At 51.6% G+C, this 25,947-nt stretch overlaps 3 protein-coding genes across 16 annotated transcripts in view; 1 reads left to right on the plus strand and 2 right to left on the minus strand.

Annotated features, from left to right (window-relative positions):
* NIP7 (nucleolar pre-rRNA processing protein NIP7) overlaps window positions 1-7,550 on the minus strand; it is a 38,828-nt gene extending 31,278 nt beyond the window's left edge. For 4 of the 6 annotated variants that reach the window (XM_081512731.1, XM_081512733.1, XM_081512728.1 and 1 more), the window contains exons 1-4: window positions 7,426-7,550; window positions 6,960-7,063; window positions 5,796-6,062; window positions 8-994 (exon numbers count right to left, since the gene is read on the minus strand). In XM_081512731.1, coding sequence (XP_081368857.1) covers window positions 8-63 — 56 coding nt within the window. In that variant the 5' untranslated portion in view covers window positions 64-994; window positions 5,796-6,062; window positions 6,960-7,063; window positions 7,426-7,550. The remainder of the gene's footprint in view (window positions 1-7; window positions 995-5,795; window positions 6,063-6,959; window positions 7,064-7,425) is intronic. The other 2 variants (XM_081512727.1, XM_081512729.1) reach the window with 1 other exon arrangement.
* On the plus strand, window positions 317-9,783 carry COG8 (component of oligomeric golgi complex 8). Of its 6 annotated transcripts, XM_081512696.1 has the most exons (6): window positions 317-737; window positions 1,923-2,130; window positions 2,886-3,713; window positions 5,899-6,067; window positions 6,981-7,154; window positions 9,349-9,783. In XM_081512696.1, the coding sequence occupies exons 1-6, from the start codon at window positions 343-345 to the stop codon at window positions 9,504-9,506; spliced, it is 1,932 nt and encodes a 643-aa protein (XP_081368822.1). In that variant the 5' UTR covers window positions 317-342; the 3' UTR covers window positions 9,507-9,783. The 6 variants fall into 6 exon arrangements, with proteins under 6 accessions (XP_081368822.1, XP_081368825.1, XP_081368823.1 ...); XM_081512699.1 differs by lacking the exon at window positions 6,981-7,154; XM_081512697.1 differs by lacking the exon at window positions 9,349-9,783 and having other exon boundaries at window positions 5,899-6,073; window positions 6,948-7,437.
* VPS4A (vacuolar protein sorting 4 homolog A) lies at window positions 9,784-23,709 on the minus strand. 4 transcript variants are annotated; one of them, XM_081512723.1, is made up of 12 exons: window positions 23,541-23,709; window positions 19,606-19,717; window positions 19,358-19,505; window positions 18,105-18,163; window positions 17,888-18,007; window positions 17,227-17,383; window positions 16,524-16,672; window positions 16,081-16,162; window positions 15,645-15,864; window positions 14,487-14,627; window positions 13,656-13,785; window positions 9,784-10,864 (listed from the first exon to the last, which is right to left on the minus strand). In XM_081512723.1, the coding sequence occupies exons 1-11, from the start codon at window positions 23,559-23,561 to the stop codon at window positions 13,684-13,686; spliced, it is 1,311 nt and encodes a 436-aa protein (XP_081368849.1). In that variant the 5' UTR covers window positions 23,562-23,709; the 3' UTR covers window positions 9,784-10,864; window positions 13,656-13,683. The 4 variants fall into 4 exon arrangements, with proteins under 4 accessions (XP_081368849.1, XP_081368847.1, XP_081368848.1 ...); XM_081512721.1 differs by having other exon boundaries at window positions 18,105-18,166; XM_081512722.1 differs by lacking the exon at window positions 9,784-10,864 and having other exon boundaries at window positions 12,916-13,785.
* Window positions 23,710-25,947: the final 2,238 nt, after the last annotated feature.

The raw sequence follows: 25,947 nt of genomic DNA on the forward strand, positions 1-25,947 counted from the left end.
CTCTTACTATTTTGCTATCTTCTCAAACATTACTCGGGTCTCCTCTTCAGTCAGCGGCCGCATTTTCCCGCTGGGTTAGAACGCCGGATCCTCGTGCCTCAGTTAGCGGAAACGGAAGCCCAGCCGGCGGCCGCTCCTTGGCAACCTCAAAGCCGGCCTCTCTAGCTGCTTCTAATCGTTCCCCACGCTAGCGCCCCGTAATCTGGAGGACTCTCGGGAAAAGAAAGCCGGCCTGACGAGAAACCATAGAGACCGGAAGTGAGCCCCAGCTGCTTCCAGTTCTAGATTAGAAAGTCAGCGCCCTCCCTGGACGGGAGAGGAAGTGACGCTGTTGCCGAAAAGATGGCGGCGACGGCGACGATTCCATCTTCAACTACGGCCTCGGCCACGACGACAGCCACCGCGGCTGCTCTCGGGGAGGTGGAGGATGAAGGGCTCCTGGCGTCGCTGTTCCGGGACCGCTTTCCGGAGGCCCAGTGGCGGGAGCGGCCTGATGTGGGACGCTATCTCAGGGAGTTGAGTGGCTCAGGATTGGAGCGGCTGCGGCGGGAGCCCGAACGCCTGGCGGAGGAGCGAGCGCAGCTGCTGCAGCAGACGCGCGACTTGGCCTTCGCCAACTACAAGACCTTCATCCGCGGTGCCGAGTGCACCGAGCGCATCCACCGCCTCTTTGGGGATGTAGAGGAGTCGCTCGGCCGCCTGCTCGACCGCTTGCCCAGCTTCCAACAGAGCTGCAGGTGCGGCGATCCCGGCGCTAGAGGGGCTTTTAGTAACTACAATAGCTGTCTTTATGATGATAGAAATACTTAACACTTAGCGCTTACTATATGCCAGCTTCTCCTCGGAGCATTTTATTAATCCTTTTAAGCATCACAGCAGCCTTCGAGGTAGGTACGCCATTCCCATTTTGTGTATAAGGAAGTTGAGACCGTCCCAGAATGTTTTGAACTCAGAATTGCTGCAGCACGTCCCTCTTACCGGGCTGTTGTGAGCACTAAATGGAATGCATACAAAACACCACTGGGTCTGACATATCATAATTAACACCCTACAACTGTCAGGTTAATATATGTGCATATTTACGTAAACATACATCACACATAAACACAACACACACGTATATACGATAGCTTGGATCAGAGATCATCTGATCCAAAACTTTCATTGACAGGAGACTGACAAGGAAATCCCATTTGGGAGCAGTAATAATCCTCAAAAAAAAAAAAAAAAAAAAACCCCACCAAACTTCCTTTTTGAACCATATTCTGCCTCTCTCCATCTCATCCCTAATTCTGTTTTCCAGCCTTTCATGAGAAAGTGTTTTATTTAGAGCCTTTCAGTATTTGAGAATAGCTTTCATGTTCTTCTGGTCCTCTAGAATAGAGAGGGGGCTTCACAAAGCAGGCCTCTGCAGTTACAGAGAAGAAAGGGAGACTGTAGCAGGAACTAAGTTTCAACAATAGCAGAGGAGATTAAGAGGCTGAGGGAACTTGGGGGTTAGGTTGTAGATCAAAGCTACTTGGGGCATCACACAAATAAGAACAGCTGCTATTAAAGGAACATTTACTCCATATCAGATTCTGTGTTAAATGGTTTATACCCATCAGCTCATTTAATTCTCACATCCTTATGAGGTGGGTCATAGTACTATTTTACCAATGAAGAAACAGTTCAGAGACACTAAGTACCTTGCCATGGCTTGTTAAGTGGCATATCTGGATTCAAATCTTTTTTTTTTAAATCACTTACTAGTTGTGTGATCTTACACAAGTTGCTTAAAATCTCTGGGATAAAAGTACCTGATGAGTTTGGTGTGAAGATTAAATCAGATTAATCATCTAGCCTGGTGTGAGTTCATAGTAAGTGCTTGGTAACTGGATGCAGAGCAGTGAACCACCAAATGTTCTCCTGACTGTTACTAGGAATTTTGTGAAAGAGGCTGAGGAGATCAGTTCCAATCGCCGGATGAACACCCTGACTCTAAACCGGCACACGGAAATCCTGGAAATACTGGAGATCCCTCAGCTCATGGACACCTGTGTCCGGAACAGCTATTATGAAGAGGCCCTGGAGCTGGCAGCCTATGTACGCCGACTAGAAAGGAAATACTCCTCCATCCCTGTCATCCAGGTAGCCAACTTACCCAGAGAAGACTCAAACTGATGTTCTTATGGTCAGTAATTCTGTGGTCATCACTGACCCTTTAGGCGGCAACCTTAGGGAAACTCCTTGCATGTTTTACATCAGTTACTGCAAGGCAGGCAGGCTTGATCATAAAACATACATTCATTATTCAGTCAGCTGATAAATATTAACCATGTGCCAGGCAGTGATCTAGGTGCTGGGGATGCAGTGTGAACAAAGACTGTGGCTCTTGTGACTATAAGCTGTTAACTGGCAAATAAATAATATTCTTTCAGATAGTGAAATATACCAGGGAGCAGGGTAGGAGACTAGGTGGGTTGCTCCAGGAAGAGTGGTCAGGAAAGGCTTTTCTGGAGAAGTAACATTTAAGCTGAGACCCAGATGATGAGAAACCAGCCAATGAAGATGTGGGGAGAGACCAAACCAGAAAGTGTCCAACCAAGTATAGCAGGCTAAGGAGAGAAGTTGGAGTGTTTAGAAGTAAAAAAGACAGCCATTCTGGCTGGTCTGGTCTGCAGTGAGCAAGAGGAGAGCATTAGGACACAGATGAGGCCAGAACCAGACAGGGCCTGTAGGCCACAGTGAACCAAATCTTTGTTGGTGAGCCTGGATGCATCATTTTTAGGTCTATCTCCTATGTCAGGACAGCAGTGGGAATGTTGGTTGGCAATATTCAGGGCTAGTGGAATGGGTTCTGGGGAGTGTCTTGCCCAGCGTACTGACTCACTCCATATTGTCAGGGCATTGTGAACGAAGTGCGCCAGTCCATGCAGCTGATGCTGAGCCAGCTGATCCAGCAACTGAGGACCAACATCCAGCTCCCTGCCTGCCTCCGTGTCATTGGTTTTCTACGGCAAATGGATGTCTTCACCGAGGCTGAACTGAGGGTCAAGTTTCTTCAGGCCCGAGATGCTTGGCTCCGTTCCATCCTGACGGCCATCCCTAATGATGATCCCTATTTCCACATCACAAAAACCATCGAGGCCTGCCGTGTCCATCTGTTCGATATAATCACCCAGTACCGTGCCATATTCTCAGACGAGGACCCTCTGCTGCCTCCTGCCATGGGTGAGCACATGGTGAACGAGAGTGCCATATTCCACGGCTGGGTGCTGCAGAAAGTCTCACAGTTCCTGCAGGTGCTGGCGACCGACCTTAACCGAGGGATTGGCAGCCGTCTGGACTCTCTGCTGGGCCAGTGCATGTACTTTGGGCTGTCCTTCAGTCGAGTAGGGGCTGATTTCCGGGGTCAGTTGGCGCCTGTTTTCCAGCAGGTGGCTATCAGCACTTTCCAGAAAGCAATTCAGGAGGCCGTCGAGAAGTTCCAGGATGAAATGAACTCTTACACCCTCATCTCGACTCCAGCTGTCCTGGGCAGCAGTACCCTGCCGGCTGCTGCTCCAGTCACTCAGCCGGGGACCCTGCAGCCCCCCATGGTGCTCTTAGACTTCCCGCCCCTTGCCTGCTTCCTCAACAACATTCTGGTCGCCTTCAATGATCTGCGCCTCTGCTGCCCCGTGGCCCTGGCGCAGGATGTGACCAGGGCCCTGGAGGACGCCCTTGACAAGGTGAGCTCAGACTGTTGGCTCTCTACTGGGGCCTCCTTTTTTGGGGCGGGGGGGAAGGGGACTCCTTTAGTAACAGGCAGCCAGACTTTTGTAATACACCAGTCCATGTGACGGGGTGCCTATTGACTTAGGTTTAGTGTGGTTTTAGAGGTTTTTGTAGTTGAAAAGGTCTAGTTAGTCCTCCTTCATGAAGTGGCTCACCTGTAGTAATTTTTCTTTGATGTATTGGCTTTCTGTTGCTGCATGACAAAATCACACAAACATAGCAGCTTAAAACAACACATATTTATCATGTCTCAGTTTCTGTGGGTCAGAAGTCCAGGCACAGTATAACCGGGTTGACCTTCTGCTCACAAGGTTTCAATCGAGGTGTTGGCCCGACTGTGGACTCATCCGGGGCTCGGGATCCCCTCCTTTCAGGTTCATTCACAGTGGATTCCTGTTCCTTACAGTTGTAGTACTGAGGCCCTTAACTCCTAGAGACCACCCCACTCCATGAGCAGTTCACAGCTTTTGATTCTTCAGGGCCAATGGGAGAGCATTTCTCCTGCCTGAGTCTCTTCCTCAACCCTCTTTTTAAGAAGCTCATCTAATTAAGTCAGGCCCTCCCAGGATGACTTCCTTTTTCATTAATTCACAGTCAGCCGATTTGGGATGTTAATGAAAACTGCAGAATCCTTCACCTTTGCCATATCCTATTGGTTCTGCCTGCACTCGAGGAGGAGAAAACACAAGGGAGTGGGTACCAAGAGGTGGGGATCACAAGAGCCATCTTAGAATTCTGCCTAATATAAGTAACACTACTGATCCTACTAACATCTGAGTATGGTGCACATTTTTAAACATTAAATCTTGAGATGTTGAGGTGCTTCTTATAATTAATGACATCTTATAGTCCCTGTCAATCAGGTGGCAGTTGTGACGTGCTTGCATCAAGTCTTTCTGTTGATATCCTGTAAGAAACAGCAAGAAAGCATGAGCAATGAAGCTTTTTAGGGTCAGTGAAATTCAGATAATAGTAATTAGCTAATATCCATCTAGAGCTTACCTTATGTCACATAGTTCATCATTGCTGTTGCTGTTGCTAAGTCACTTCAGTCGTGTCCGACTCTGTGCGACCCCGTAGACGGCAGCCCACCGGGCTCCGCCGTCCCTGGGATTCTCCAGGCAAGAATACTGGAGTGGGTTGCCATTTCCTTCTCCAGTGCATGAAAGAGAAAAGTGAAAGTGAAGTCGCTCAGTCGAGTCTGACTCTTAGCAACCCCATGGACTGTGGCCTACGAGGCTCCTCCATCCATGGGATTTTCCAGGCAAGAGTACTGGAGTGGGGTGCCATTGCCTTCTCCGATAGTTCATCATACTTTATACATATTCAGCCTTTATCCTCACAACTCTATGAGGTTAGGTCCTTTTGCTGGCTCTGCTTTATAGATGAGCGAACTCTCAGACACAGGGCACGGGGTACTTAAGTAATCACTTAAGAGGCCACAGAAGCATTGAGTGCACAGCTGGAGCTAGAGCCCAGAACATCTAGCACCAGAGGCTCTTTGTTATTTACTTGTTTGTTTGGTGGTACATTGCAGCTTGTGACCAGGGATTGAACCTAGGCTCTCAGCACTGAAAGCTCAGAATCCTAACCACTGAACCACCAGGCAATTTCCCAGAGTCTGTTGTTAAACCTGTCACTGTGACACCTGTCTGTAACGTTAGCTAGGCATGCTCTGTTATTTATATGTGGAAATAATGAATGTTCTTTGTATGTGGAAATAACGTATGTTCTTTTCTAGCTCTGTTTTCCTCCTCCTCTACAATTTTCTAGTGGTTCTAGCATTCTGAAACTTCAGAGGCCTTACTCAGTAAAACCTTTTATGGTATTGCTGGTATTTTCCTGGATCCACCAGAGTTCTAGTCCATCTCCCACGGGAGCCAAAAATGATGTATTCTGTATATTTCATGATGTTCCTGCACTGGAATTGGAAACTGCTCCAATAATAAAACTAGTTGGGTAAGAAATACATCATTGAAGTGACAGAATTGTGAAGACTGATCACAATTGTGAATTTAAACAAGTTAATGACTTACTCTTTGGAAGGACTGTTCTTGCAGAAAACTTGAGGGCTGCACATCTTTGTCACTGCTGATGGGGATAGATTAACAGGTAGTTGGTGGTGCCCTTTTCTCCTAGGTAACTAAAGTAATCCTGGCCTTCCATCGTGCGGAAGAGGCTGCCTTCAGCAGTGGGGAGCAAGAGCTCTTTGTCCAGTTCTGCACTATCTTCCTGGAAGACCTTGTTCCTTATTTAAATCGCTGTCTCCAAGTCCTTTTTCCTCCAGCTCAGATAGCACAGACCTTAGGTAAGAGAAAGGAGAAGAAAAGATTTTAAAAACTATTTTATTGACATAATTCACATACTAAGTAATTCACCTATTTTTAAAATTCAAAAGTTTTTAGTAAAAATGTACAGAGGTGTGCAACCATTGCTACCCTCTAATTTTAGAACATTTCCATCACCCCAAAGATCCCTGGTGTTCATTTGTGGTCATTCCCCAATCCCACCCTTAGCCCCTGGCAACTACTAACCTACTTTCTGTTGCAGTAGATTCTCCCTTTCTGGACATTTCTTATCAATGCATGCATGCTAGGTCGCTTCAGTCGTGTACGACTCGTTGCAACCCCATGGACTGTAGCCCACCACGCTCCTCTGTCCATGGGATTCTCCAGGCAAGAATACTGGAGTGGGTTGCCGTTTCCTTCTCCATTTCTTATCAATAGAATCATTCATTATGTTTATATCTGGCTAAGTGAAATAAGCCAATCACAAAAAACCACAATGTATGATTCCATTGCCATGAAATGTTTATAGACGGTGTTCATGAAGTATTTTTTGTAATTTGTCTTCGTATCCCTTTGTCCACTGTCTCTGTGCGGTGAAGGGCATGCGGGAGGGCAGTGGGCAGTGGTCCCACAAGCAGAGTGGCTGCTCTTGGCTCCCCCAGCTTCTCCTTGGCCCTGTCCGGGGAAGCCGGTGCCTGCCCAGGCTCTCCTGGCACTGTCTCTCCATCCGCCCTGCACTGTTCCGATTACCTTCACAGTCTGGCTTTACGGCACAGCTCCCTGTCCCCTATCACAAAGGTGACTTTTACTGTACTGAAATGTGGTAACTGTTCGTTACTCTCAATGTGTTTTGGGTTTTTTTCCCTTGTGATACATCAATATTTAAACTTATTAAACGCTTTTTTCACTTACGTTCTTTACCTTCTGGGTCAGGCATTCCACCCACTCAGCTCTCCAAGTACGGAAACCTGGGGCACGTGAACGTCAGCGTCGTCCAGGAGCCTCTGGCCTTTATCCTGCCCAAGAGAGAGCCGGTGTTCTGTCTGGACAAGGAGCTAGTCCCCGAGCTCCCGGCTCCAGCGCCAGCACTGCCCCCCGAGGCGCCGAGCTCCGAGCCCGTCACCCGGGCTCTCCCTGACGCGGGGCAGGAGGAGGTGGAGTCCGCGGGACCCCCGCAGCCCGACGAGCCTAGTGCGGGCATCTGACCGGCGCTGCCTGCCCCCTAGAACGGTGTGGCGGGTACCCGGGCGCGGGCGCGGGGAAGGTTACGCAACCTCAGTGGGAACGGGTGTTGCCGCGCGTGGGAGAGGCTGCAAAAGGCGTAATTCAAGAGAGAACCCCCAATACTGTAAAGCAACCATATTCCAATTAAACTTACAAAAATAGTGAACCTCTTGGTTATTCTTGTAAATGCTTGGTTAAACTATCAGAAACGGGACTTAAAAAGGCTGAAAGCCTCTGGGGAGAAGAAGGCTGCGTACGGGAAGCGACGCTGGCGCTCCCGGAAGGTGCACGGAAACTTCCCTTTCCGGTGTCCCTGGCGGCGGAGCCTCGGCTACAGGCGCCGGTGAGGGACGCGTCCGGGCGGGCGGGTCTGCTCCACGCGCCATGGGTCACCTGGGGGCTGGGCTGCTGCTGCGGTGGCTACAGGTGCCGCGCTGCGTGGGGTCGGCCCTGCTGTGCGGAGAGCGGGTAGCGGCCGGCGGCGCCCGGGCCTACAGCTCTACTCCCGCCCGGGATGGCCTCGAGGGGGCGGCGCGCCGGCGCTCTTACTGGCGCTACGTGCGGCGTCTGGTGCAGGGAACGCCGGAGCCGCCGTACCCGCGCGTGTGCCAGGTCGGGGATCCGGCGCTGCGGGCCGTGGCGGCCCCGGTAGAGCCGGCGCAGCTGGCGGGACCCGAGCTGCAGCGGCTGGTGGAGCGGCTAGTGCAAGTGATGCGGCGCCGGCACTGCGTGGGCTTGAGCGCGCCGCAACTCGGGGTGCCGCTGCAGGTACTGGCGCTGGAGTTCCCCGAGGCGCTCTTCGGCGCTTGCGCGCCGCGTGTGCGCGAGGCCCGTCAGATGGAGCCCTTCCCCCTGCGCGTGTTCGTTAACCCCAGCCTGCGGGTGCTGGACAGCCGCCTTGTCACCTTCCCCGAGGGCTGCGAGAGCGTCGCCGGCTTCCTTGCTTGCGTGCCCCGCTTCCAGGCGGTGCAGATCTCAGGTGCGGAGAGGTGGGGTCCCTGGGGCGGCGACTGGGTGCCTGTGTGCTTCCCTTCAACCTGTGTAGGCGGCGGGCTCGGATCCCACGAAACAGTTTAGGCCAAGTTGGAGTTAAAGTGTAAACATGATGATGGCTGATCTGAGGAGCCTACCGACATGAACAAAGAGCAGACCCTAGAGTGGACGAAATTCAGGACTGATTTGGGCGGGGGGGACAGGAGGTGCCTGTGAGAGCAGAGCCAGCTCAACTGGGGCACAGGGGTGGGGACTGGAAGGGTGGCCTGGTTCCACTGTGAACTCTCACCCCGTCCTCTGCCCTGTCGCTGTGAACTCTCACCCCGTCCTCTGCCCTGTCGCTGTGAACTCTCATCCCGTCCTCTGCCCTGTCGCTGTGAACTCTCACCCCGTCCTCTGCCCTGTCGCTGTGAACTCTCACCCCGTCCTCTGCCCTGTCGCTGTGAACTCTCACCCCGTCCTCTGCCCTGTCGCTGTGAACTCTCATCCCGTCCTCTGCCCTGTCGCTGTGAACTCTCACCCCGTCCTCTGCCCTGTCGCTGTGAACTCTCACCCCGTCCTCTGCCCTGTCGCTGTGAACTCTCATCCCGTCCTCTGCCCTGTCGCTGTGAACTCTCACCCCGTCCTCTGCCCTGTCGCTCACCCTCTGTTTTCTCTCTCTCTCACACACACACACACCTTTCCTGCTATTAGATCTGTCGTGGTGGCTTGGGAGGAGTGGAACCCAGCTTTGCCTAGCTCAGGGTGATAAGCCAGTACCTGTCTGTCGTACCACAGGATATTCTGCAGAATGTGATTCTTTGCTGAAGGGTTGGGATGGTGGTTCTTCTTGAGCAAGCCACTTTGGAAGATGATTTCTCATTTTAGCCCCATAGTGAGCCTAGCAACCCACCTGTCAGGGTTGGGAACCTGGTTGAATACTTGGTAGAGTCAAAGTTCAGACTTTGTTTTTAGGATGGAGAGGGGCTGCCCTCTGCATTCTCTTCCGATGTTGCCTCTTGTAAACCCAGCCAGGGGCGGGGAAAGTCTCAGTAGGTTGAGCAGTTCCAGCATGTCCTCACCCAGGCTGTACCTTCCTTTGCAGGGTTGGACCCTAGAGGAGAGCAGGTGGTGTGGCAGGCAAGTGGGTGGGCAGCCCGCATCATCCAGCACGAGATGGACCACTTGCAGGGCTGTCTGTTCATTGACAAAATGGACAGCAAGACATTTACAAACATCCACTGGATGGAGGTGAATGACTAACCAAGACGCACACACCCCTGCTTTGAGCTGGGCACATCTTCCTTGATGGACTTGGTGCTGGCTCTGCTTTGACAGAAAACAACAGACTGCCAAAGCTGCCGAACTGGGTTGGAGGAAGATGCTAAAAATGTGTACCCTGAAATGAGCTATGGACAATATATTGCCTTCAACTTGAGAAGAAAAATATCTCCCCTAAAGGAGTGGACATTTCCTGGCAATTTTGTATAGAGATGGGAGGTGAGGGATGCAAATAAATAGCCACTCTCAGTAGACGTGATTTGAGAAGAGTGTAGCCTTCTATTCCCAAGCCAAGATTAGATAATGATGTAACCCCCGAACATCTGAAATCTGTGTTTAAAATGCAGATTAAGGATGTGGTTGATTGTCTTCACCAATTTCTTATGTTACAAAGGGTCTGTGTGTGTTACTTGCATAGTCTCTGTTTCTTTTGGATACCAGTCTGCCTGTGGAAGTAAAACACGGGACAGAATATCCCCAGTTCAATGACAGTATTAACGTAACTGAGTAGTCATACATTTTTCAAGGTTCAGATACAGTTTAGTTTTCGGGCTTTTGCTTTCCACCTTTAACAGGCTTGGGGAAGATTTTTCTGCTGAGATCTCTTAGGTAGCTGGTATATGGTTCGTTCTTTGGGTGGAGGCCATGGAGCAGGACTGGGAAGGGGGTGATACAGGTTTCCCCATGATCTGAAAGAACATTCTGATGAAGCCTTTCCTAAGCTGAAATAGCATACATGGAAGAAGCAGTTACCTTAGGACACTTCATGCTAACAGATGCACAAAATAAATCGGGATACAGCACAGATGCTCACAGACACAGTTCAAAGCGATGGTGGCTTGATGCTGAGTGTAGCTCCTGGGAAACGAGCTTGGTGGTGCCACTCTGGCTGCTCTGAGTGCTCGCTGCTTCTGTAAGAGCTTGCTGCAAAACAGAAGCTGAATGCTGTTTTAGCTTTTGCCTTTTTTTTTAAAAGTGAAAGTCCTCTTCAAGTTTCTTTCCATTAGTGAAAACAGGTACTAATGTAGGTCTTTCATAAAAGTGAAGCAGTGCAAAGTGGTTTCAACAAGTGGGGACTGCCTGTAGTTGAGAAGGAGCAATGAGCCTCTTTCTGTCACAATCAGGGCAAGAACAGAAAGCAGAACTTCTGCTTCCTCATAACCACACTTACTCTGAAAAAATAAACCTGTGTCATGGCGACCATGGTTTTAGCTTTAAGATTCTGTCAGAGCTTTGTCAAGAGGTGAAGGAACTCATTTTTATGTTGAGTTTTGCCATGCAGGTACTCTTACTGAAGTCCTCCAAAATCCAAGTACAGGTATAGTAAGAAGTCCAGTAAGCTGTTTATAGAGAAAATGAATCTTAAACAGTAGTTAATGAAATGACCCAGGAAAGATCCACTCTCCCCATGTGCTTTCTCTAAACAGCCAAGTCTGGGGGTGTGTGAGGCCAAGCAAGCCAGCCAAGTCTGGCTTTGTGTCCATCACACTTCAGGGAGGAACAGGGCCTAGCACTGCCCTGAGGTGAGGACAGACTCAGCCCTCGTGGAATCTGTAGTAAGCTCTCATTTATACTGAAAACATGGCTCCTTAGGAAACTTAGGATTCAGTGAGCCTCCTTTCCCTTGCAGGATGGCATTAAAACATTCTGAAGGTTCCTTACAAGCCCTGAGATTAATAGTCCTTAATCATGCCTTTGTTATACAGATTGGTAGTATCTCCTGGATGCTTCCTGACTTAAGGCCCAAAAGTAAATGACTGCTCAATGTGGACCTCAGGGAAAGCCTTAGATTCTGTTGCTGACAATAGATGAGATTTATGGTTGTAATAAACAAGGATGGATTTGATCAATTAACCCAAGACAGTACAACCCAAAGACAACAAATCCTTGCTTTTACGAGGAAGAAACTCTCTTCCACCTTGGAGAGATAGATCAGCTGCAAAACCGTACACATGATTCAGCACCTTGAGCTAATAAAAGTTTTATAAGTCAACTTCTACAGTGTAAATCAATGTAGGCAGAGGGTTTAGAACGGAATCCCCAGGTAGGGAGAAAGTGAATTTCAGAGTAAGCGCTTAGGGAAGGAAGTTCCTCTGCACTTACTAGCCATGTTGAGCATCACCACTGTGCCACGCTCAGCAGTGAACAAGACATGTGTTTGCCCTGTCACTCAGGGTAGAGAGAGAAGTGGAAGGCAGGGCAGCTGTGATGAGAACTGTGAAGATGAACCCCAGCAGCCCTCCAGTTTCTGCTAACCCCTGTGACTTGCCAATGTGTTCAAGCAGTGGCAAGAAGGAAGCAGGTTGAAAAAAAAAAAAAGGCAAGGGCCTTCCGATTTAAATAAAGGTAAGGAAACACAACTGACTAAAATGAAGCAGTACAGGGAAGGGGTGGCCAGTAGTTAGTTTTCGAATGGTATTTTCAAATGGTAACTGGTGGCTGAGGGTCCATAACTAACTAATCAGGAACATGATGTGGAAACTCTCCAGCAAGTGACACAGCTCCCCTGACCCCGCACAGCACCATCTGGAGGTCAGGCCTGCTGATGCTCCAGGTAACGAGAGCGGGGCTGACCCACTGCACTGGAGAGGAGCACTGTGCCGAAGCCTTCAAGGAACCAAGCAAAAGCTGGCTCAATTCAGCAGACACCCCTACCCAGATCAAAGAAACACCACGGTGCAATGCTAACAACATCAAGAGGCAACCACGTCTCATCAGTCGTGGGCCATTCTGGTTGAAGATACTGAGGACTGACACTAAGTTTGGGAGGGGGAAGAGAGCTACAGCAACCGGATGCCAGGCTGCTCCTGCTGCCCCTCAGACAGTACTCCCAGGCCTGCTACCCGCTCTGGAGCCGTGGCTGCCTCACTACCAGGAATCACAAACTCAAGGGGCCACCGGGGCTGGACAGGAAATGCCAAGGAGTGAGGCAGTCCAGGTGGGGAGGGTGAGCCAGAGGGCAGTCCCCTGATGAAGAAGGCAGATCCTGGACACAGGGCCAGTGTTTCCCTAACCTGCTTCAGAAGCCAGATATCTCAATTTTTGTCAGCTCTTGACTTTTAAATGTTGGCAGCAGACCAAAGCAAAGCACAACCGCAGGCCGCGTCTAGACCACAGGCCTCTCAGCCTGCAGCCTCTCATCTGGAGGTTGAACAAGAACTGCCCAGGTCCCTGAAACACACCCACCACTTCCAAGGCCTTAGGGGAAGAAAGGTCTCGTGAATGCGATGGGAGAACAGGCCTGGAACTGCAGCCGCTGGTGACATTCCTGTTTACTTGCAGCTCCACTGAAGAGAAGAGAGCAGAGACCAGAGGGTCTTTCTAGGGGAAGCAAGTGTGGCCTTCAAGGAGCCCCAGACAGGAGTCAAAGATGAGATCACTCTCAGGTGGCTCAAGAAATGAAAAGGGTTTATTAGCCCGCTTCCAGGACGGGGACCCGGGGCAGTGGCTGGGCTCAGTGTTCTCACATTCAGAGGGATTAAAAAAAAGGCAGCAGTGACGCCTGCCTGACTGCTTTCCCTCAGTCTGATCTACACAGCTTTGTGCTCACAAAAACCATCCTCTCCTCCTGCAGGGAGGACACAGGGCCCGGAGGGAGCGAATGGCTTGGCTCTACTTGTAGCCCTTACAGGCAGAGTCTGGGCTGAGGACCCCGGGCAACAGCCATTCTGTTCACGCGTAGCAATACTTGGATCTGGAAGGGAGGGGCAGCGGGCGGCGCTGGGCAGCCGTTTTGAAGGGCTGCGGCACCAACCCCAAGGCCGGGGGCCGCTCCCACTCCCTGACGCCTCGGGCAGGTTTTAAATTTATAAACAAGTCAAAAATCCAAGCAGCATTAATTTAGGGGAACAAAGAATGGTTTAAAAAAAAAACACGGGAGGGGGGCAGGACAAGGAGATGGTGAGCATCCAGAAGAGAAGGAGGAAGCGGAGCAGGAAGCAGGAAGAGCCAGTAACCCCCAGGTACCGAATGTGCTTCTGCGACTCCACGGCGGGGAGGCCCTTCCTTCCTGCTCCCCCACTGACGGCCGGTCAGCAGGGGGATGCTGCAGCGGCCTTGGGACGAGCCCTGGAGCTCTGTGTGGCCACTGACCCGGGGAGTACCGTGGATCGACCCCAATCAACCTCCCACCTTCACCATCAGGCAAGTGAAGAAGCTTTTAACTCTCCTGTCCAAAGTCCTCTGAGAATTTCTTCACTTTCAGGAGGTCTTCTGCATTCACAGTGGGCCGAGTGGTGGCCAAAGACCGGAGCATGTCCGACTGCAAAGAGAAATGCAGGCAGGTGAGGGGGGCTGGGCTCCAAGTCCAGCTTAGTCTCAGCCCCACGCAGTCCAGTGTGGGAAGAGGGGTGGGAAGAGCCCTGCCTCTGAGGTCACCCCCAAGTCCCAAATGCAGAACCCCCACTGCCTGGCTTCTGCCCGAAGGCCTCCTGGGGCAACCCATACTTTTAGACAGCCAGCCTACTTCCGGTTGAGGGAATCTTAAGTTCCTGTTATCTCTTAACTCCTGTGAGAAGCTCTTTGTAAGTGCACGCCTACCACACCAGGCCCAGGGATCTTGCCTGACACCGCCTCACAGGACAGGCAAGACTACTGGCAAGGCTGAGATAAAGAGAGGCAACTGAGTGGCTGCCTGTGCAACTGCACCAAATCAACAGTGCTGAAGACAGTTAATGGTTCTTTCTGGGTAAGGAGGCCAACCCCAAAGGTACCAAAGAAGCAGTCCTCACCTGGCCTTTACTCTTCCTGTTGAAGGAGATACAATTCTAACACTATGGCCTCCATCCTGGGTCCCCACTAAGTCTGGTATAAGGAGCACCAGCTCCTCAGAGCCCCAAAGACCATTCTGTCTAGGAGGAGCCACAACAGCCCAGAACATGGAAGGGGAGGAGCAGATTTTATTCTTGGACCCAAACCCTCAGGTTCCTGCGCTCTCTGTAGTCCTCTCTCCCAGCCACTTACCATGCAAACCACAGGCTCTAGGAGTTTGTCACCAGGGACGTCCATCCAAGTCATCTCCATGGCCCCTGGGTCCCCTGGTGAGCACGGGGTCAGAAGGTCATCGATCATAATGCTAGGGTTGGTGCGGGAAGGGCCACAGACCTGAAACCAAACAGGAGCCTGACTGGCTGGAGGGGCTGCCCCTTGGCATCTGGGGAAGGAGTGGGATACCTCGGGTTTCTGAACCCTGAGGAGAAGGTGACAGTGTGATATGGACGAAGGCCTGGGTTCCTAGATCAGCAGTCTGATCTGAGTGATGGGCTCCTTCAAACTCTTGGGCTCTGGGAGTCTGAGTGGCTCCAAATCCGATTTCAGAGGTTTGCGATCAGCATGCTGTTCCAGCTGTTGTTCTCCAGACCCGCAATCTGTGACCCAAAGGCCTAGAAAGCTCCCTTTCCTCATCAACTCCATCAAATCTCACCATGAACGCAGTGATGTCAAAAGTGTTTTTCCAACCGAAGGCTGCCTGCTCTATTGGCAACATTTCCCCAAGTATCTCCAGGGCTCAACGCTTACGTCCTTCAACTCCTGACTCAGTTCACCCAGGATGCCCATCCAGTAAGAATGCAACCTACCCACACCCCCTCCAAATCTCAGAACACCAGGTCTCCCTCCCTTGCTCTGTTTCCCCCATCACCCTCTAAGAAAGGAGTCTTTGCTGTCTGTCTCCCCCACTAGAAACAAGGCTCCTGTAAGGGTTTCTGTCTGCTGTGGTAACAGGTGTCTCTCCAACACCCAGAGCAGAGCCAGCAGTGCCCTCGGTGACCCTGACAGACATCTACCGCGTGAACGCAGTTCCTCTTCGTGGTGTGCCATTTTGTGCCCCTCGCTTTCAGACACACAGCAGGGTCCACCACACGCATCAGCACAGGGCTGACACAGGTGGCGGGGGTGGTGGTCACGGCGCCCTGTCCTCTGGCATCACCCGATTTGAGGTGGTCGCCCTCAAGCCAGCACTGCAGGGGTGGTGGGAGCAGGTACAGCCCTGGCCCCTGAAGGCCAAGAACCCACCACGCACTTAACCTCGGCTCCCAAGATGCGTCGTCACCCAAGCAGCCAGAGAGCCAACATGCCCTTTCCTGTGACACTTTCTAAGCAGCTCCTTGTGGGCCTGCTCACCTTTTTGAAGTGTGTCGCTGACTGCACTTTCCTCACGGGCTGCATGAGGGAGTCCCGCACAATGACGCTGATGTCTGCGCCCGAGTAGCCTTCCGTCTTCCGGGCCAGCTCGTGGATGTTGGCGTCCGTGAGGTTGTGAGGAGTGCTCCCCAGATGCAATCGGAACATCTGGGCGCGGGCAGCCTCCTCTGGCAATGGGATATAAATTCGCTTTTCAAACCTAGAGAGCCAAGCACACGGCAGGACTTGAAAGCAGAAGGTGGGATGGTCTCAACGGAGGGCTCGGGGGCCCTCCAGAAGCCAGCCTCACTAAGGGCTCTGCAGACTTGGAGAAGCCACCAGAGAAACAGGGTCCAGCTACATGCCTGCTGCCAGCTGCAGGCTGACCACGGCTGGAGGCAGACCTTGGCCCTGGGCTCCTCCAGGGAAGACTCACCTCCTTCTAATGGCCGAGTCCAACACCCACGGGATGTTTGTGGCACCTAGCACCAGAGTCCCATCATTGTTGTTCCCCACCCCTGTGGACAAAGGGAAACAGATGCCAACTCAGCACCGCCAGGCTCAGTCAGGACCGGGGTCGGGGGTGGGAGGTGGGGGGAGGACCTCAGGAGCTCTGTGTCCTGAACTGGGGCTGTCCCCTGACACCCCCAGCAGGGCCCTGGCAAGCCTTACTAGGGTACAAGCCCCACAGCCCTGCCCACCTCAGGAAGGGTGGAGAGGCGGCCAGCCAAGGCCTCAATGAGAGGGAGCTAAGAACTGCTTCTCTGCTAGTCCCTCCACCGTAAGGGCAGTCAGATTCAGCCACAGCTAAATACCAAAGCCCGGGGCTGGCTTCAGGTGGGGCAAGGAACGGGGAGGGGACCCGGGACTGGCACACACCTTGCATCTGGACTAGGAACTCTGTTTTGATCCTGCGGGCAGCCTCGCTCTCATTCTCGTTGCGGGATCCGCAGAGTGAATCCACCTCGTCGATGAAGATGATGGAGGGCTTGTGCTGCCGGGCCAGCTCGAACAGGTTCTTGACTAGCCTGTGAGGGGAGACACGGGTGGGATACTGGCCCAGCCCGGGTGCCCGGCGCCACCCTCCTCTCGCCCTCCCCTCAGAGAGGCTGAGTTGACAGAAAAAACAGTGGTAACAAGTCCTTGGGCAGCCCTGCACTGGGAGGAAGAGCAAGCCTCAGCATCAGTCTCGAATCCTGGCAGCCCCGTTCATTAGCTCTGGATAAGGACAAGTCCCTTCCCTTCCTCTCAGCCTCAGTCTCCTCATCTGCAAAATGGGAGCCAGTGTGGGGAATAAGTTAACTGTATCGAGTCCCCAACAGAGGCCCCTGAGCTGAAACCCAGTTACTGTGAGTGCCTTTCCTTCCCCTCATGTGGACTCATGGCTCCCAAGTGACCGTCCAGTCTCGGCTGGCTGTCAGGACAGCATCCCACCTGACAAGCTAGCAAGATACCCCTCTCCCGGTCCCTCCTCCCTGCCGTCCACAGCGGCGCCTCTGGGAGGCGAGTCCACAGGCAGGGAAGCCGGACCATGAGCAGTCACTGCAGCTGCTGTGGGAGCGGAGCCTGGCGGTGGACTCACTTCTCGCTCTCCCCCAGCCACTTAGACATCAAGTCTGAGGAGGACACAGAGAAGAAGGTGGAGTTGTTGGCCTCCGTTGCCACTGCTTTGGCCAGGTAGGATTTCCCTGTGCCGGGCGGTCCAAAGAGCAATATCCCCCGCCAAGGGGTGCGCTTGCCTATGAGAAAGAATGAACTCGAGTGAGCTTCTTCCTGACAGGGGAAAGGGAGAGAAAAAAGCAGAGGGGCCAGAGTCATGGTAAATACGGCTGGGAATAAAAAGCTCTACAAGACAACTTTGCTGTAGGAGCAAAGGAGGCAAGGCAACTAAATCACCTGCCAAGAACTTGGTCCCAGCCCTGGCTCCTGACCCCCAGGACCTGGCAAAGTGACGCTGGCTGGCGTTGGTTCCTGACCCTGCCTACCACTGGAATCATTCAAAGTTCTAGTCACAAAAGTGTCTCTGACACGGAGAGAAGCAAAGGAGTAAGTGACCGTGGTGAGCCAGCCCTGGACCCTCCCTCGATGGAGAGCACTCGGGAGGGCCAGGCCCTCGCCTGCTAGGGGCGAAGGGTGCCGAGTTGCTACCTACCCCTTGGATGCCTGCATCACAGTGGCCTTGAGCTGGTGCCCTCAGAGGCCTGACTTTTGTGCACTGGGGCCTAAAGTCGCTTAACTCTTACCTGTGAACAAGTGCGGGAATTTAATTGGCAAAATGACAGCTTCTTTGAGGGCCTCTTTGGCTCCCTCCAGCCCAGCCACATCACTCCACCGGATGTTGGGCTTCTCCATCACGACGGCACCTGCAGGACCAAGACAGAGCCTTCGACCTGGAGCCCGACCCATCTGGAGGTCCCTGCCACACCCCCCTTCCACCACCACGGGCCGCAAGCTGCTTACCCATCAGCTGCTCTTGCAATTTCTTTTTCTCTGGATTATCCCCTTCACTGTCACTATCGCTGCTGGGAAAGGAGACAGAAGACGACAGGCTGGAGTGAGAGGAGGATCAGAGAGGGAGGCCAGGCTCTGGCGGCCAGCATGGTGCTAAGCAGACACTTTCCCTGCTCGACAGTGGTTGAGAGGTCCACAGACAAGGCACCCCAAGGTTGTCGGGGCTGCACATCGTCAGCAATCCCCTCTGGATCCTCCAGGAAACACTCGCCTCACCCACCCTTGCTTCTTCATGAAGGGCCGAGAACTGAGACGTGTGTGCTCTCAAGAAGGCCAGTGAGGGCCCTGTGCTCTGGCTGGACTTCAAGAGCAGCCAGGCAAGCACTGGGAGCTGCTCCTGGCTTATCACAGGGACTCACAGCAGGACAGTATGTGGCTGTGCCTCCAGGGCCAAGCCTGATCCGGACACAAGTCACGTGTCATCCTTAGAACTCCTTCAGACCCCTGGGCGGGTCCTCTCAACCCAGGAGCAGAGCTTCCCCACTCGGGGGTCGGGGGCAGAGCTGACACATCACCTTTCTCTCTCCTACTCCACCACCTCTGGGCTGGGCACCCTCCCTTCACCTCCAGGATATCACTGGCCTTTGTGCTCAAACCACAGATGTGAGGTGACAGGCTGTGGAGGGAATGCTGGCTTTAGAGTCCAAAACAGAGGCCACAGGTCTGGGTCCAGACTCCATCAAGTAACAGCTCCATGACCGTGGCCATCCCTGAACCTCTCTGAGCCTGCTGCTGCCCATCGCATGAAGATGAGAGCCTCTGATAACACAGCTGGCACTTATTTGATCCTTACTGCGTGCCAAGCTCTCTTCTCCAGGCTTTTCGCGCATCATCTCATTTGCTCCTTAGGGCAACATTTGGAGGGAAGTCCCACTACCTTCCTCCTCCTACACATGAGGAACCTGCAGGCCCAGCAGGGTCATGGCGCTTGTCCAGGGTCACACAACTAGGAAGTGGCAGAGCCAGGCTGGATCCTGACAGTCTGGCTGCGGAGTCCAGGGCTGACTCCCCACCCTGCCCACAGCTTTTCCACACAGATCTAGTGAGACAACGGATGTATGTTTCCTGTAAAGAGCTCAGTGAAGGCAGCTGCAGGCATCATCTCTATTACTAATAGAATTCCCCAAAGGATGGCGCCAAGATGACGGCGACAGAGGAAATGGACCCTGACCCCCGCCGGTCCTCCCCTCCTCCATACTCACCCCTTACTCTCGCTTTGATTCTCTTTGACTGGCCTCTTGCCATGCTTCTCTTTGTTTCGTAAGTAATCCTTCAGCTTCTCCGCCCGGTCCAGGTACTGCATGCACTTGGCTCGAATGCTCTCCTTGGCCTTGTCGCTGTGTGCTTCATCTGCAGAAGGGGAACCACGGAGGGACCCCTGTGAGCCCCATGTGCCCGCCCTCCTCTCGCCGGGGCTCTGAAGCCAGGGAGGACCCTGTGGGGGACTCACATTTGATAGCGTGCAGGAAGTACTCCACGGCATGCTGGTAGAGCCGGAGCGCCTCCTCGTAATTCTTGGCTTTATCCTCTTCTGTGGCTTTTGTCACCAGATCAATGGCTTTCTGGAAAGGCAAAACACACAACCCAGTGCTTCCCACGAGATCCAGAAAGCCCCTGGGTTCAGAGCAGCAGGAGTACACTGATAAGAGATATTGCCAGGCCTGGGAATCCATCAGCTGTAGACCTTTATGTTGGCCTACTTGACCAACATCAACTAGAAGGGCCTTGAAAGGAAGCTTTAAAAGACAACTGTCCCGCTTCACAATACACTCATACAGTTAAAAGCAACTGCCTTCTCAGTCAAGTGGAAGCCTAATCAAGTATCTCAGGATAGGGCTCAAAAGGAGAGTTCACTTTCTATTTCGCCATTTCAGGGGAAAGAGAAATAGAGCTGGACAGAGAGCCTGCAACAGGGGAAACAGCAAAACCAACTGATGGCTGCACTGTTCAGCATGGAGGCCAGAAACTGCCCTTGCTCTTGTGGGCCAGAAAGGACCCAGCCAGCTAGGAAAGTCCTTCATCAACCCAAGAGTTTTATGATGTGGACTTAAAGGGATCTCTACTTTTTTGTATAAGCCCAACTCACTTCTCTAGGCTGAAAAGAGAAGACAGTTTCACTAAAGTTGATTCCGGGATGCTTAGCCACATGACTCAATACACAGATACCTCCAGGAAGAAAAGCGCCTGCTTACTTCAAAGGTATCTATGTGCTGCCAGTGGTGGGGAGTGACCTTCCAGGCCCTCCTAAGAACTCTGCAAGGGTGTCTTTGTGAACCTCCTAAATCCCTCAGGCTGTGCTCTGGTCTGAACTGAAAGCCTGCTGGATCTCTCAGGCAGCTGCCCCACACCTACACATCCAGTTTTAGAAACCATGGTTTCACCAAGCCGGGAAGAACTACCAGAATTATCCTCCTCAAACTGAGACAGCACTAGACAGCAGGCAGGCAGAAACCACTGGCCACACAGCGAACAATAAGCCTCCTGACTAGCTCTTGGCAGGGCCCAGGGCCTTTGTGCAGCCCTTTCTCATCTGAAAGTAAGAAGTCTCAGACACAGAAAGTTCTATAGAACTAACAGACTGGGACAGGTCAGGCCAGGTTGATGTTACACAAGCTCACCAGCTTGAAGAGATGAGGAAAGGCTACTGTTTTCTAGCCTCAGCGCCCTACACTCCTTACAAACAGATAATGGCTGGGAGCCCTGAACCTTCCCGGATGATCAGCTTAATCACAAACTTCATGTGTTTACTGTCCTCCATGAGGCCGCCCTTCAGACAGACAGGAAACAGGGTGCTCCTGTCACCAGTGGCTTCTCATCTCCAGAACACACTCCCAGGTCCTTGGACTTTTCCACTCTACATACTTTGCTTGGGTCTTTTTTTGAAAGGGAGGGTTCAGAGCGATACTCTAGGAATGCTCTGCTTCTCAGGTGGCAAAGCAGGCCCACCCCTCCCTCTTTCTAGATCCTCAGCACACCTCAGAGCACAGTCACTGTTTCTGGCAACCATACATAGTTTTTCACATACAAGAGGCCTGAGCTGCAATTTAGAGTCAAACAGTTTTGCTTAACAGGAGGGAAAGGTGACAAAACTATCAGCTCTGTGGAATCTCTAGGTGTGGCAGAGGATAAGGATGAAAGAAAAGGGTAACAAAGACATGCTAACAGGTGGCAAACTTTCCATAAAGGACCAGAATGTAAATATTTTAGACTCTCCTGCCATATAATCTCTGTTGCAACTACTCAACTCTGCCTTTGTAGCTCCAAGGCAACCAGAGACAATACGTAAACGAAATGAGCAGGGATGGGTTCCAATAAAATTTTACAGACACTGGAAATTTCAATTTCATGACTGTCACATATCATGAAACATCCCTTTTCCCAGACACTTAAAAATGTAAAAACTGGGGCTTCCCTGGTTGCTCAGTGGTTAAGGAATCCGCCTGCCAATGCAGGAGATGTGGGGTTTGACCCTTGATCCAGGAAGATCTCACATGCGATGGGCACCACAACTATTGAGCCAGTGCTCTAGAGCCTGGGAGCCACAACTACTGAAGCCCTCGCACCCTAGAGCCTATGCTCTGCAACAACAGAAGCCCCACAGTGAGAAGCCTGTGCCCTGCAACCAGAGAGTAGCACCTGCTGTCTGCAACTAGAGAAAAACCCACACAGCAAGGAAAACCCAGGACAGCCAAAAAAAAAAATGAAATAAATTTTTTTCCAAAAATGAAAGAACCCATCACACAGGATCACATATTATTGATATATACTTCCATTTATATGAAATGCCCAGATTAGACAAATGCTTAGCGACAGAGAATGGATTAGTGGTTGCCTAGGGTCGGGAGAAATAGACAGTTGGTGACTGAAGAAGTGTGACTGCTAAAGGAGGCAGCATTTCTTTCTGGAGTGATGAAAGTGTTCTAAAAGCGATTGTGGCGATGACTGCACAACTCTGAATATACTGTGAAAGTCGCTCAGTCACGTCCGACTCTTTGTGACTCCATGGACTATACAGTTCATGGAATTCTCCAGGCCAGAATACTGGAGTGGGTAGCCTTTCCCTTCTTCAGGGGATCTTCCGAACCCAGGGATCAAACCCAGGTCTTCCACATTGCAGGCAGATTCTTTACCAGCTGAGCCACAGGGAAGCCCAAGAATACTGGAGTGGGTAGCCTACCCCTTCTCCAGTGGATCGTCCCGACCCAGGAATTGAACTGGGGTCTCCTGCATTGCAGGGGGATTCTTTACCAACTGAGCTATCAGGGAAGCCTCTGAATATACTAAAAGCATTGAACTGTACACTTTAAATGGGTGAATTGTATGGCATGTGAATTATATCTTAATAAAGGTTTCCTTTAAAAAAAAAAAAAAGGAAAAGGCATTCTTAGCTCACAAGCCCTGGGAAGGTGAGATCTGCAAGCCATGTTGGTCCACCCCTGTGATAACAGCTTCTACTGGTGGCTGTTAAGGTTTGGCTCTGGACACCAGCAAATTCCTGGCCTACTATCCACTGTATTCCATGCCTCTGTTCCCCTCTTTCTCTCCACCAGGAGTAACTATCCCTCCCTCAGCTGCTGGTATCTGCCATCCCCCCATTCTTTGACTACCGACCCAAATGCCTCTTCTTCCTTGACCTCTTGCCCAGCTCCCCCAAGCACTGTACCTGTCACCACTTAATGAGCACTTAATATGTAGCTGGCACTGTGCTAAGAATGCTTCACCTGAATCACTCGATCTAGAGCCACTATCACAACAACCCTACAGGGCATTACCCCTTTCACTGACAGGGAACCTGAGACTCCAAGATCAGCTAACGAGCCCAAGGTCATATGCTAGTGAGTGGCAGAACAGAGATTCAAACTCAGGTCTGAGACAAGAAGAGCGCGTTCCTGTTTTTCGGCCCAATAGGGCCGGCAGCACCTGGAGGACGGGTCAGTCATGCATCCAGGTGGCGCCACCCCAGCACCACCCGACGCGATCCAAGGAATGAATGAAGGGTCTTAGGCCGAGAAGAGGAAACTGGAGATCGGGGAAGGTACGGGGGTCTGTTCGAAGGGAGGAAGGAAGAGAAGGAGGGAGATCCAGCAGCCCGACCGCGGGCCCGAGCTTCCCGGGCGTCGCTTGTGAGGCCCGGGTGAGGCTGATCCCCAAGGCAGCCCCGGGTCGTCAGCTACATACGGCGACCTCGGGGCTCGGCCCGGTCTAGCGGGGCGGGCATTCTAAACGCGAAGCGACCCACGGTTCAGAGCGCGAGAAAAGAGAAACGGGCATAGGGCGACTGGGCGGGGGCGCGAGGCCGCGGCTAGGAGGAGGCCGCCCGCCCGCCCGCAGGCCCCGCCGCGCCTTCTTCGGCCTCTGTAAGCCAGCTGGGCCGCGCCGACGTACCTGGAGGGTTGACGTTGTCATTTCATCTCCTGGGTCTGCCCCACACCCCGCGGCGCTGCTTGCGGCCTCGGTCCTGCCCCGGGAGCCGAGGAGCTGGTCCGGCGCGGAGAGCCCGGTGGGTCGGCGCTGGGCGCGGGCAGGGCGGCCGCTCACAGCCGGAGCGGAGTCCGAGGGCGAGCGAGGAGCGCGGCCCAGAGCGGTCGGGCCAGAGCCGTGCGGCTGCCTCCTGGCGGCCACGGCCGGCACTGCAGGCCGCCGCTCTCAGCCGAGGCTGTAGGACCAGAGCGTGAGCAAAGGAGCGTGTCGGGGGCGGGGCGGGACTGCCCCCAGGGGGCGGGGCCAGAATCGGACCGGAATGAAATCAAGTTCTGAATCCCGCGTGGAATAAAACATCATCTATTGGGCAGGTTTTTCTCTCACAATAAGCCTGATTTCTCAGAGCTTTGAGTTCCTGATGCTTAGTAAGTTATACTACTAATAATAATTTGTATCTGCTTTGTCTGCCTTTTGGAAGAAATGAATGAGCAAGCTAATGTAAACAGCGTACCCCACACTGGGTCTTAGACCCTCAGATTGATGATATTCTTTGCAATCAAAGATGGAGAAGCTCTATACAGTCAGCAAAAACAAGCCCGGGAGCAGACTGTGGCTCAGATCATAAACTCCTTATTGCCAAATTCAGACTTAAATTGAAGAAAGTAGGGAAAACCACTAGTCCATTCAGATATGACCTAGATCAAATCCCTTATGAGTATACAGTAGAAGTGACATAGATAGATTGATAGATAGATTTAAGGGACTAGATCTGATAGACAGAGTGCCTGATGAACTATGGACAGAGGTTCGTGACATTGTACAGGAGACAGGGATCAAGACCATCCCCATGGAAAAGAAATGCAAAAAAGCAAAATGGCTGTCTGAAGAGGCCTTACAGATAGCTGGGAAGAGAAGAGAAGCGAAAAACAAAGGAGAAAAGGAAAGATATTCCCATCTGAATGCAGGGTTCCAAAGAATAGCAAGGAGAGATGAGAAAGCCTTCTCAGTGATCAATGCAAAGAAATAGAGGAAAACAACAGATTGGGAAGTACTAGAGATTTCTTCAAGAGAATTGGAGATACCAAAGGAACATTTCATGCAAAGATAGGCTCGATAAAGGACAGAAAAGGTATGGACCTAACAGAAGCAGAAGATATTAAGAAGAGGTGGCAAGAATACACAGAAGAACTGTACTAACAACATCTTCACGACCCAGATAATCACGATGGTGTGATCACTCACCTAGAGCCAGACATCCTGGAATGTGAAGTCAAGTGGGCCTTAGAAAGCATCACTATGAACAAAGTTAGTGGATGTGATGGAATTCCAGTGGAGCTATTTCAAATCCTGAAAGATGATGCTGTGAAAGTGCTGCACTCAATATGCCAGCAAATTTGGAAAACTCAGCAGTGGCCACAGGACTGGAAAAGGTCAGTTTTCATTCCAATCCCAAAGAAAGGCAATGCCAAAGAATGCTCAAACTACCGCACAATTGCACTCATCTCACATGCTAGTAAAGTAATGCTCAAAATTCTCCAAGCCAGGCTTCAGCAATACGTAAACCGTGAACTTCCAGATGTTCAAGCTGGTTTTAGAAAAGGCAGAGGAACCAGAGGTCAAATTGCCAATATCCGCTGGATCATCAAAAAAGCAAGAGAGTTCCAGAAAAACATCTATTTCTGCTTTATTGACTATGCCAAAGCCTTTGACTGTGTGGATCACAATAAACTGGAAAATTCTGGAAAAGATGGGAATACCAGACCATCTGACCTGTCTCTTGAGAAACCTGTATGCAGGTCAGGAAGCAACAGTTAGAACTGGACATGGAACAACAGACTGGTTCCAAATAGGAAAAGTAGTACGTCAAGGCTGTATATTGTCACCCTGCTTATTTAACTTATATGCAGAGTACATCATGAGAAACACTGGGCTGGAAGAAATACAAGCTGGAATCAAGATTGCTGGGAGAAATATCAATAATCTCAGATATGCAGATGACACCACCCTTATGGCAGAAAGTAAAGAAGAACTAAAGAGCCTCTTGATGAAAGTGAAAGAGGAGAGTGAAAAAGTTGGCTTAAAGCTCAACGTTCAGAAAACTAAGATCATGGCATCTGGTCCCATCACTTCAGGGGAAATAGATGGGGAAACAGTGTGTCAGACTTTATTTTTGGGGGCTCCAAAATCACTGCTGATGGTGATTGCAGCCATGAAATTAAAAGACGCTTACTCCTTGAAGGAAGGTTATGGCCAACCTACAGAGCATATTTAAAAGCAGAGACATTACTTTGCCAACAAAAGTCCGTCTAGTCAAGGCTATGGTTTTTCCAGTGGTCATGTATGGATGTGAGAGTTGGACAGTGAAGAAAGC

Source organism: Giraffa tippelskirchi, chromosome 7, assembly GCF_054371585.1.
Source record: "Giraffa tippelskirchi isolate mGirTip1 chromosome 7, T2T-mGirTip1v1.2.pri, whole genome shotgun sequence".
In the NCBI taxonomy this organism is placed as follows: domain Eukaryota; kingdom Metazoa; phylum Chordata; class Mammalia; order Artiodactyla; family Giraffidae; genus Giraffa; species Giraffa tippelskirchi.